General features: G+C 38.5%; 1 protein-coding gene across 1 annotated transcript; it reads right to left on the bottom strand.

Moving 5' to 3' along the window:
• Positions 1-2,804: 2,804 nt before the first annotated feature.
• Positions 2,805-8,307, bottom strand: LOC120575290 (cytosolic phospholipase A2 gamma-like). The gene is made up of 3 exons (XM_039826011.1): positions 8,299-8,307; positions 5,567-5,728; positions 2,805-2,971 (listed from the first exon to the last, which is right to left on the bottom strand). Exons 1-3 carry the CDS (start codon positions 8,305-8,307, stop codon positions 2,825-2,827), a joined length of 318 nt encoding a protein of 105 aa, XP_039681945.1. The 3' UTR covers positions 2,805-2,824.
• Positions 8,308-12,085: the final 3,778 nt, after the last annotated feature.

Here is a 12,085-nt window from a genome sequence, read left to right as displayed (position 1 = left end):
TGTGACGTGAGACCTGCACTGTATAAGAGGGAAATTATTGCTCTTATGTTTTCGGGATATCTTTATCCATGCACGTTGTGCCTGATCAGATAAATAAATAAGTGTGTAAATATGAGTGTAGAGCTGAATAAAGTTGGTTAAAAGATGTCCACATTGTGGCAGGGTTGGCTCAGTGGGTAGAGCAGGCACACATGTGCTGGGGGGTTTGCGCCTCGACGCAGAGGTCCAGGGTTCGAATCCGACCTGTGACAATGTCCTGCCTGTCTTTCCCCCTCTCTCTCCCCTTTCTCACCTGGCTACCCTATCAAATAAAGGTGGAAAAGCCCAAAAAAATAATCTTTCAAAAAAAAAGATGTCCACATTATCTGATGATAATGTATGGTTAATGTTAATTGCCAATAAGCAACATAGCAGTCAGATAATTTCATCCAACTTCCAAGTCCTATTTCATTAATGCTCGAGTCCGAGTCCAAGTCCTCAAACTCAGGACTCGAGTACTCCATCACTGATATTACACGTAATTCTGTGTGACGTGAGACCTGCACTGTATAAGAGGGAAATTATTGCTCTTATGTTTTCGGGGTGTGAATCTTCACTGGTCTCATGATTCGAATCGATTCGATATCATGATGCGTCACCTCCTTAATATTATTATATATTGCTACACAGGGTTTTTAATTAATTGAATTGAATTACTGCTCTTAAAACAAGACCCGTCCTGAATGTAGCGAAGTCTGAACACAGCAGACAACAGACAAAAGGCAAGCGGAAAATCAACAAGTAACATCAGTAGGCAATAATGCATTATGGTCTGTCAGTGCATCAATGCAGACTCGTCCAGGTCCGATGCAATGAATAATTTCATCACCCCTAATGAATAATGCAATATCCATTCTGTTGTGCAGTGACAACTGCTGCTGCTGCTGCTGTATAACTTTTGTCCTCTTGGTAAATAATCAGCAGCTGGTAATATACTCAACTCTCCCCATCAGGGAATCCAACCCCGGTCTTTCTAGCGTGGTGGTGATGGCGCAGTGGATATGACACATGTCTTTGGTGTGGGAGATCTGGGTTCAGTTCCCACTGTGATACATCAACCAATGTGTCCCTGAGCAAGACACTTAACCCATAGTTGCTCCAGAGGCGTGCGACCTCTGACATATATAGCAATTTTAAGTTGCGTCGGATAAAGGCATCATCTAAATGACATGTAATGTAATGTCTAGCGGCACCTGGAAATTCTATAGCTTAAACACCCTAAAATGATTGTTATGACCCCCACAAAAGAGGTCTAACATAATCAAAAGATTCAAGGAATCTTAATAATTACATAAATTAAGTAATTGATGGATGGACGGATGGATAGATATTTAGATAGATATCTATCTATCTAAAAATTTCACAAACTAAACTCTTAATAACATTCTTTACATCAGTCGAGGTGAAGCCAGATGCTTGTGTGTGTATGTAATGGCAAACATTTAGATGAATGAATGAATCTGTTGCAATTTTTAAACAGCCTAGGGCATAAACTACTTTTGATTTTATTAAATTATTTTGACTTCAGCTCAACTATAAATAAAATTTAATTGAATTGAATACAGCTGTCTCAGCCAAATATGAATGTAATAATACACTTTTACATGTTAACAGTCTAATTTAAAACCTGGGGCTTAAACAGCAAAAGTTGCATATGATGGCACATCTTTTACTTACTCATATGTATTTATTTCAATGCCCATACACTCATGCAGATGTTAAATACTCAGGGATTTCAAAAATGTACTGTAAATTATCAATTCACACAGAGAAGATGGTCTTGAGAATGATTTGTTTAAAAACACAAAGAAAAAAATGCCCCATAGTGAACACTTCGGTGGTCTTTAAAATCTAAATAACCATTCCAGATCAACCAATCTTTACACAAAATTTGAAAATGCAGTTATCTGAATAAATTAAATCATAAACCAACCAAGGGTGTAGGTTTCATTTTGACATGGCATGTCAAAATGGGAATTTTTATGCACAAATGATGGTGGAAATGTCTTTATTTACAAAAAAGAAAAGCACAAAAGTCAGCATAAAAAACAATTCAGCATTATAATGTGATAATTTTGGCAGCCTAGTCACTCCAGTACTCAAACAAATAGCACTACACACAAAATGTACCACTGCACTTTCATATGGCTCTTTGTAGTTTTGCTTATTTAAAGCTAATGTATTTGCACTTACTACTAGTTGTCTGGAGTTTGCACCTTCAAGGTTGAAAGCGCTTATGTGTAATTGGAAGTTGCATTGGATAAAAGCGTCAGCTAAATGACATGTAATGTAAATGTAATGTATCTAGTCTCTGTGCTTTCTTGTCAGTTCGTCGGCTTCTCTCCCTGTTCATTCCCTGCGTTTGCTCCTTCCTGGTCGTTTTGTCCTTCCGTGTCTTGTTTTTCTAGTGGGTTTTGGATTTGGTTTTTGGTCTTCGTTTTGCTTGCCTGCCTGCTTGCCTGCCTGCCTGCCCGCCTTCAGGACACCTTCAGTTTGTAAGCCTTTTGTTCAGTAAAATCTTTTACTCTTCCTGTGGCCTCCTCGTCGCTACTCTGCATTTTTGGGTTCAAGCCTTACAAACTCTGACAGGCAGTTGCTGGTTGTATTTAGCCATTACAGAGCTCCAGTACGCCGGCTACCAGCGGCAGTTGTTTAGCCGCCAATAGGTGACTGTTAGCCGGCTACAGGCAGAAGGCGGTCCTTTCAGGGGCCATGGTAGTGGAGTTTAGTTTAATGACAGTTAAGTTTAGGCACTCGTTTCTATCTGTGTTAAGTGTGGTTATTGTTACCATGTTGACCCAGATACTGATCCCAGGTAGAGCAGCATGTCCAACAGATGTTCCTTTTCCATCTGATAGAGGGAACCGACCAGACCCACAGCTGCCCTCTGACCCCCACCTGATGCCAACAGAGCGATGTGGGGAACTGAATCCTTGTGGAAATAAGATGAGAGAGGGTTAATGTGCCAAGTCCGCTATAAAGAATGTCTTATTATTATTATTTTACATACTTCATTGTTAGAGTTATGTAAGTTAATGAGGTTATTAGGAGTTTACATTTTTTTGCAACTGGGGCGCCTGGGTATCTTTTTGCGCACCTTTGTTTATTCCTCAACACAAAGGCCCAGAGTTTGAATCCGACTGATGTCTTCGGTGCCATGTAATTTCTCCGATGCTCCATTATTACGACCTCTCAATAACCCGAAAAATTCCCTTTGGTCCTACACCCCACTAGTCCAATTTTACGAATACCACTATGGCCACGCCAAGATCCGCTCTTCAATAGCATTTATTGGCCAAGCGTCCATGCTTACGCAAGGTAACGTAACCCCATTTATACAGGTCCTATCCCCTGACCAATCGGCTATCCTAACCTTAACCATTCAAGGTCAAATACCTAACCCCAACCAATCGAGCTGCTTCATAGGGCGGGTTTTGGTGCGGCCATACTGTATTACGTGAATTCCCCGTGGACGCCGGACTAGTGGGCTGTAGGACCAAAGGGAATTTTTCGGGTTATTGAGAGGTCGGAACCAATAGAGCGGGGGAAAAAGGCCCCCCCCCCCCCCCCCCCCTTTCATATCTAAGCTGTCCTAAAGATTAACCTTCAAGTTGTCCTCGGGTCAAATTTGACCCATTTTCTAAGTTTCTATTTCAGAAATATGGGTTTCGTTCAACCACATTGCCCAAAAATGACATAAAAATAATAAAATGGTTTCAAAACAGTATCCTGACAAAACTTTGACATATACAAGTCTGTGATAATCCATCAACATACGTTTCTCTTGTCTTAAATATTGGTCAAAAATAATTCATAATTTCTGCTTTTCTAACTCAGAAATTAGGTATGATTTGATATAAAAGAGGTTTATTGACCATGAATTCCAAAAGTAAGTGTTAAAAGTTGGGATGAAGCTGGCTTAAAAGATATAACACAGAATTGGGTGATAATTTATACCCTATAAACAGACAAAACAGATGGGTAAATTTTGACCCAGGAGGACAAAAAGTGCAACGTTGACAGGAAGATTTTTTTTATTTTTTTTTATTTTTTTAAATGTAGCAGCCGTGACACTGCCCATTGGTTTGTGGACTGCTGTTTTGAAACCTTGACTTTGGCAATTTAGCCATTGCCATCTTGGTTATTTGAAAATGGTCGTGATGATTTTTGAATGAGAGGGCGGAGCTACGTAGGATGAAGTAGCAACCAGTGTTGCCTATGGTTGCATTTGTTCTGCGCTAAACTAAACGCTAAAGAGGGAAAGTAGGCAAATTTCAGCATAGTTTGGCCGACTGTCAGTACCCGATCCGTTCCACCTGCACAATCCGTTCTGCGCATGTGCAAGATGACACGTATGCCATGACGTAGGCGCAGATGATAATGCTGCGTTCATGCCACCTCGAAATAACAGGCACCGCCCCACTGGTTACGTTGTTTCTGCAGCTAGATTCAGTCTAAAATAACGTTAAGTCAAACTTAATGGGAAAAGCAGGCTACAGCTAAATTAAGACATTACAGTAATAACAATAAAGACAAGTATTGAGTGATTGTATTTTAAATGAGCACAAGTAAAGTAGAACTGACGTAACAGCTGTTATATATGTTAACGTTTATTTTCAAGTTTTATTTTGAGGGTCTTTTAAAGTTTACATGCTGTCTCTGCTAGCGGTTAGCCGAATTAGCTGTTAGCTAAACTAACGTTAGCTTAACTGTGGAGGCTAACGGCAGACCGCTGCAATCAGCTAGCGGTTAGCCAAATTAACCGTTAGCTAAACTAACGTTAGCTTCCGCCGGTGGAGGCTAACGGCAGACCGCTATAATCACCTAGCGGTCCGGCCGAATTAACCGTTAGCTAAACTAACGTTAGCTTCGCGGCGGGCTAACGGCAGACCGCTATAATCACCTAGCGGTCCGCCGAATTAGCTATTAGCTAACTAACGTTAGCTGGAGGCTAGCGTGTGAACATCTTGCGCATGCGCAGAACGGATCGTGCAGGTGGAAGCGGTGCCGTTATTCCAAGGTGGTGGTGGAATGAACGCAGCATTATCATCTGCGCCTACGTCATGGCATACGTGTCATCTTGCACATGCGCAGAACGGATTGTGCAGGTGGAACGGATCGGGTACTGACAGCGACGGGGAAACGCGGACCTTTGGGTAGTGGCGCCGGTTATCTGCATGTACAGCAATACTTAGAAAAATCAGCAAACGTTCTCTTAAGTTACCAGCTAATGCCAGCTGTAGCTAGCTAGCCTTGGTTGGCAAGGTGCTACCGAACTTTGAACAAGACATTTAAAGACATCCCCTGCTTAATGTTTATTTTAAAAACAAATTGACCCTAATTTACAAAATAAAACTCATGGTGTATTAAAGGTCCCATGGCATGAAAATTATCACATCATGTACATTTGCGCAAACATTATACATTCATAAACAAAAATAAGTTTTCTTTGAAGAAAGAAAGAAAGAAAGAAAGAAAGAGAAAAAGAAGTTGTATTTCATGAAGTGTGAGAGGTATTCTTTCTTACTGTAGTACAGTTGATTCCCAGGCTGCTGAGGGACTCCAGAACTACTCGTTTCCTCTGGTGAACATACTCCTTTTCCCCAGCACACAGAGACTGGGACTGACGGATGGCTTTCTGGGGATGATCAAAGACAGCCAAGTCAATGAGACTGAATAGGTAATAATACTAGTAAATAATAATAAGCATTATTTAGTGTTTTCACATGGGAAAATCAAGACAATCACACAATTTAGCACAATAACAAATACAATCAGGCCACAAAGTATAGAGAATTACAGAGAGTAACATACCCAACAGTGATACACAAATATATTGAAATATTTATGTATCTCTTGAAGAAACCAAGAAATTAATCATACATTTATTTCATCCCAGAGTTGAGTCTGCCTCAAACATCGAAATGTGTTACTGTATTACTCTTCATATTAATGAAAACATGCTTTAATGAGACAGTGTGCTGCTGCAAAATAATATCATGTAATGCCTTATGTTGTGTTTCAATTTTGAAATCAGTGAATTTACATGGAAATGCACCTTTTTAACATTTAAGTTTATTTATGTAGCAGCAATCACAGATCAAGTCTTAGTTTATTTATTTGAAGAGATTCATTTAGTTAATTTGATTCAGGATTTGTTTTAAAAATCTCATTAAAAAATAACATTGTTGTTATTTAAGATTAAATACAATTTCAGTTGCACTTTCAATAAGAGGACACATCTGCAGTTTGACACAGTTTATTTAAATGAAGGAATATTTTTCAGTCTGCAGCTCATTCTGTTAAAACAAAACAAAGAAAGAAATCGTATTGTAAACTCAAAATCGTGAATTGTACCGAGTTGTGAGTTGAGTATTGCTACATTCCATATAGATAGATAGATAGATAGATAAAGGTAGAGTAGGTAGCTAGATTGTTTCAAGAGTCCAACTCGAAAATGAAAAAAAGCAATAGAAAAGTCTTGTTGCAAGAGGGCTGCTCTTAACTCAAAGCCACACCTGCTCCTATATATCAAGGCAGCAGCAAGCTTTGTCAATGTTACATAAGCCTGCACCATTACACTAGGTGAGAACTGCGCCCTGGGAGGCTATACCTACATAAACCCAAAGGAAAAGCCACATGATGTAACTGATTGCTCCAGTACTCAGACAGAACTGGCTGAGTCACACTCGCAGTTACAAAACAGAATGAATCAAAACAGCATATAAAGCATGGGTCGTCAACGTTTTCAAGGACCCCTTAGCTGAAATATATGGAGGAAATATTTATTCATAATTCAAATTGAAAGTCCAAAGAGAAATTGAAAGTCCAAAGAGAAAACAAAGCAAGATCAAATTAAAAATATTATTTATTTTTTTTATTTTCCATTTGGCTTTGGCTTTTGAATTTAATATTTGGCTTTTGAATTTCAATTTATCATTGGCTTTTAATTTTCATTTAATATTTGGCTTTTGAATTTCCATTTAACATTGGCTTTTAATTTTCATTTAATATTTGGCTTTTGAATTTCAATTTATCATTGGCTTTTAATTTTCATTTAATATTTGGCTTTTGAATTTCCATTTAACATTGGCTTTTAATTTTCATTTAATATTTGGCTTTTGAATTTCAATTTAACAGTGGCTTTTAATTTTCATTTAATGTTTGGCTTTTGAATTTCCATTTAACATTGCCTTTTCGTTTGGACTTGACACATGTCAATGTAAATGAGGAGGCGTGGCCCAAAGGCTGGTGGGAGGGTCTGAAACTAAAGGGGTGCAGAGGCACCTTATGAGCAGCAGGGGGAGCTGACTGCTGGGTATGGAGGAAATATTTATTCATAATTCAAATTGAAAGTCCAAAGAGAAAACAAAGTAAGATCAAATTAAAAATATTATTTATTTATTTTATTTTCCATTTGGCTTTGGCTTTTGAATTTAATATTTGGCTTTTGAATTTCAATTTATCATTGGCTTTTAATTTTCATTTAATATTTGGCTTTTGAATTTCCATTTAACATTGGCTTTTCATTTTCATTTAATATTTGGCTTTTGAATTTCCATTTAACACTGCCTTTTCGTTTGGACTTGACACATGTCAATGTAAATGAGGAGGCGTGGCCCAAAGGCTGGTGGGAGGGTCTGAAACGAAAGGGGTGCAGAGGAACCCTATGAGCAGCAGTGGGAGCTGACTGCTGGGGAGCATCTGTCTGCAGCTTCAGGCTGGCTTGGCCTCTTATTTCACATGATAGAAAATGATGATGTAGGCTAAACACAAACGACATTTCATGCAACAACAGTGAAGTTTTCATGTAGTTACTATAATTTGGCCCGTGTTTATGGAGGAAATATTTATTCATAATTCAAATTGAAAGTCCAAAGAGAAATTGAAAGTACAAAGAGAAAACAAAGCAAGATCAAATTAAAAATATTATTATTTTTTTTTATTTTCCATTTGGCTTTGACTTTTCAATTTAATATTTGGCTTTTTAATTTCAATTTATCATTGGCTTTTAATTTTCCTTTAATATTTGGCTTTTGAATTTCCATTGAACATTGCCTTTTCGTTTGGACTTGACACATGTCAATGTAAATGAGGAGGCGTGGCCCAAAGGCTGGTGGGAGGGTCTGAAACGAAAGGGGTGCAGAGGCACCTTATGAGCAGCAGGGGGAGCTGACTGCCTGGGAGCATCTGTCTGCAGCAGTTCGGACGATGACGATCCGGTTGAGATTGTGTGTGTGTGCATCCTCGATATCTGACCACACCCATGTTTCTACTGTTGCTTAATTAAATATAACATCAAAAGAGAGAAGTTGTCTGAGTCCGTGTTTTAAACAGACAGTCGTTTGTGTTTAGCCTACATCATCATTTTCTATCGTGAAATAAGAGGCCAAGCCAGCCTGGTGGCGAAGCTGCAGACAGATGCTCCCCAGCAGTCAGCTCCCCCTGCTGCTCATAAGGTGCCTCTGCACCCCTTTCGTTTCAGACCCTCCCACCAGCCTTTGGGCCACGCCTCCTCATTTACATTGACATGTGTCAAGTCCAAACGAAAAGGCAATGTTAAAGGGAAATTCAAAAGCCAAATATTAAATCATAATTAAAAGCCAATGTTAAATTGAAATTCAAAAAACAAATATTAAATTCAAAAGCCAAAGCCCAAATTGAAAATTTTATAAATTATTTTTAATTTGATCTTGCTATGTTTTCTCTTTGGACTTTCAATTTCTCTTTGGACTTTCAATTTGAATTATGAATAAATATTTCCTCTATAGAAAGAGAGACAGAGTAGGGAGCCCCCTACTACTGTTGATCTTTTGTATAAAGTTAAGTTGCATGTTAAACTGGGCCGGATGGATGAAAATGAATGGATTTTAATATTTTATTTATACATCATGTTTTAATGTAAAACATACATGTGGAAGGCACACTGAATCCTTAAGCTTAACTGTATGGTCACCATATGGCTACCTTACTTATAGTTAGTGGTGGAAGAAGTATTTAGATCCTATACTTAAAGGGTAACTACCGTTTTTTTCAACCCCTATTTTCCTATGTTTTTGTGACTGATGGGAACAACAGTCTTTGCCATTATGTAATGATCATCAGGAAAATGTACTTAAAGTATTAAAAGTAAAAGTACTCAATGCAGAAAAGTCCTCACATTTTAGAAACTGGAAACGATCCAAACAGTTGTGTGTTTAATGGTATAATCATTTCAGCTGGACTTGTAGGCCGTTATATATTTGGCTAGTTTAATCTGTAATAGAACATCATACTTTATCAGCTACATGTGTTTTGTGTGTCAGATGAATGTAGTGGAGTAAAAAGTAGAATGTGACATGAAAAGAAAAGACTCAAGTAAAGCACAAGTACCTCAAATTTGTACTTAAGTAGAGTACTTGAGTGAATGTACTTAGTTACATTCCTCCACGTAGGTTTATTGTTATTGATAAGATAAAAGCATTTAAATTGTTAATAGTGTTAACTGAACCATCATGGAGCATCATCACCAATGGAGCACACAGTGAATGGTTAGGTTTCTATCTTGACATTTTAAATGAAATGGATGACTCATTCAGGCACTAACTTCTGTTAGCATATCCATGTATGGATATGACTTTGAAAATAAAGACTACATACTGTAGTGTTATACATCCAAAGAAAGTATGACCCTCAGCCTGCAGTCCAAACAGTAGGCCTGTCAGGAACTTAGGAATTAAACTACAGGTTTCCCAAAAGATTAATTTATGTTACCTACAGAGTAGGCCTGGTTGCTTTTACCTCCTTCTGAAAATGTAATAATGTGGCTATTAACAAACTATTAACTATTAACTATTAATTCACCCAAAATTTGTATTCATAAACCTGCAAAATTTCAAAGTGGCTTGTTTGGTGCCTATTTTTTCATGTAGCTCTTAGTCTCGGCCCTCCTTCGCTACCAGATGGGTCTGTGGGGCAGGTGGAGCACTGCCTCCCTGGTGGCTGAAACTGGTAATTGCATTGTTTAAAGAAATTAGTGGAATAATTACGTCTGGCATGACCAGATATTTTATAAATATCTTAAATAACACAAAACTAAATGGTGGTAGGTAATACATCAGATTTCATATACTGCTTTAGTAAAAAACATATTACCTGGCTGAGTACGTAAAAAACGAATATTACTGTTGCACTATGTCTGGACACCTTGCCATGCCAAGGTTGCAGTAAAGGTTTCCTAAATGCCATGTATATACATTTGATGTCATCTTACTAATTGATTGCGGGTTTTGTGTAGATTTGGACTTTTATCCGTTTATTCCACTTTGTTTAAACGGCGAAGTGGAGAGGCCTCGTTCACCTGTTTGGAGCTGGCTGGTGAATGTGACGTGCATAGTATAATAGGCCTTGCTGGATGCACCGTGACCCTTTTTATTGGATCTACTGATCGCTGTGGTTTTTTTCATCTTATTGGATTACTGCAAAATACAGATCTTTTTCTTAACATTTTATGGTGTGATTGCGCTTGGTTTCTGCGTTTGGAGAGGCATCTCAACAGAATGTAGGTCGAACACTGAGTGTTCACTGTTACATTTTAGTTGAATTTAAGTGCCGGGGCATTCCACCACCGTCTGTCTATTGCGTTCCAAGACTGTTTTGAGATTGTTATAATGTAATTTAAAATCTGCTTTAAAAATAAACATATATGTTTTGAATATAATGTTCAACTTCGGCAGCTTTACCTATGTGCTAAAACATACAATGACTGAGGAAGCCTAGTGATGAGTCCATAGCAACCATCGTGAATTTGTTATTTCCCAGTGTCCTTTGCTGGATGGTCTCAATGTTTTGTTGTTTTATTTCATAGGAATACTAGAGGAGTAACTTAGTATTTGAAGTAATGCAGGAAGTGTGCATTTAGTTTCCATGCTTATTGTGTTTCCACAACGTTAGTGAGTAAATCTAGTGAAATGGCCCCCACACCATAACAGAGGAGTGGGATGCATCAGATGAGAAAGCAGAGGTTTACTCATGTATGTCATATCTGTAAAAAATCAAATGGCATCTGTACATCTCTGCCAAGCGCAAACTAGGACATAGGGCATCAATAAATTGTTGGGGAGGGTCATGCCTTTTTTCAAATCATTTTAGAGGGTCATAGAAAAATTATTACTGGCGAGGGGAGGGTCAAGTCTATTTAGACTAAAGATCCCAAAACTCCTCTGGTGGCCCCTTAAATAAATAAATAACGAACAGTCCCTAACGGAGCGAGCTGGAAAATCCAACTTTTCCCGAACCTCGTGGGGAGGAGGGCCACAACATCATGGCCACCAACGAAACTCTTGACTTTAATCTACGCTTTAACTTCTGGATATTCGCCAGCGTTGCCACAACGGACCGTCTACGTCTGTGTACCGGAACTACAACTCTAGCGCACGACCTCAACATCATCGTTCTCAACCACTCCGTCTGTTCACTGATTGGACGGCCAAATATTTGGCTGGAGAAAACCCAAGACTATACCGTGAACCCAGAAATAGTTCTGAGGGTAGTACATAGGAGGGCGGAGCCAGGCTAGTGCAGCATGCCTTCTAAACTTGAATCTTAAGTGTAGTTTGCAACCCAGTTAAACAAAATTACCAACAATACTCACAAAACAAGTGGACTGGAGACTCCTATAGTACAGGCATTATGAAACATGACCCCACACAAATTGCAAAACAGAAACTCTTTCAACTGATCTAGCCTCATAAAGGTATCCTCTATAACAGGGGTCACCAACCTTTTTGAAACTGAGAGCTACTTCATGGGTATTGAGTCATACGAAGGGCTACCAGTTTCATACACTCTTCTGAAATAACAAATGTGCTCAGTTTAATTAGTTTAATATGATTATTAATGATTAATGATACTCATCTATGTGAAGACACTGATCATGTTAATGATTTCTCACAATAATTATCAACAATGACTTAACAAGGTGGGAAACAGATAATATCAATATTCAATTTTCATTTTTAGAACAGGCCTGAGGGCTACTACTTGGGGGCTACCTGGTGCCCGCGGG

This window comes from Perca fluviatilis, chromosome 15, assembly GCF_010015445.1.
Source record: "Perca fluviatilis chromosome 15, GENO_Pfluv_1.0, whole genome shotgun sequence".
NCBI lineage: Eukaryota > Metazoa > Chordata > Actinopteri > Perciformes > Percidae > Perca > Perca fluviatilis.
Note: the sequence above shows the minus strand (reverse complement) of the source record. Positions and strands in the feature narration are given on the sequence as shown.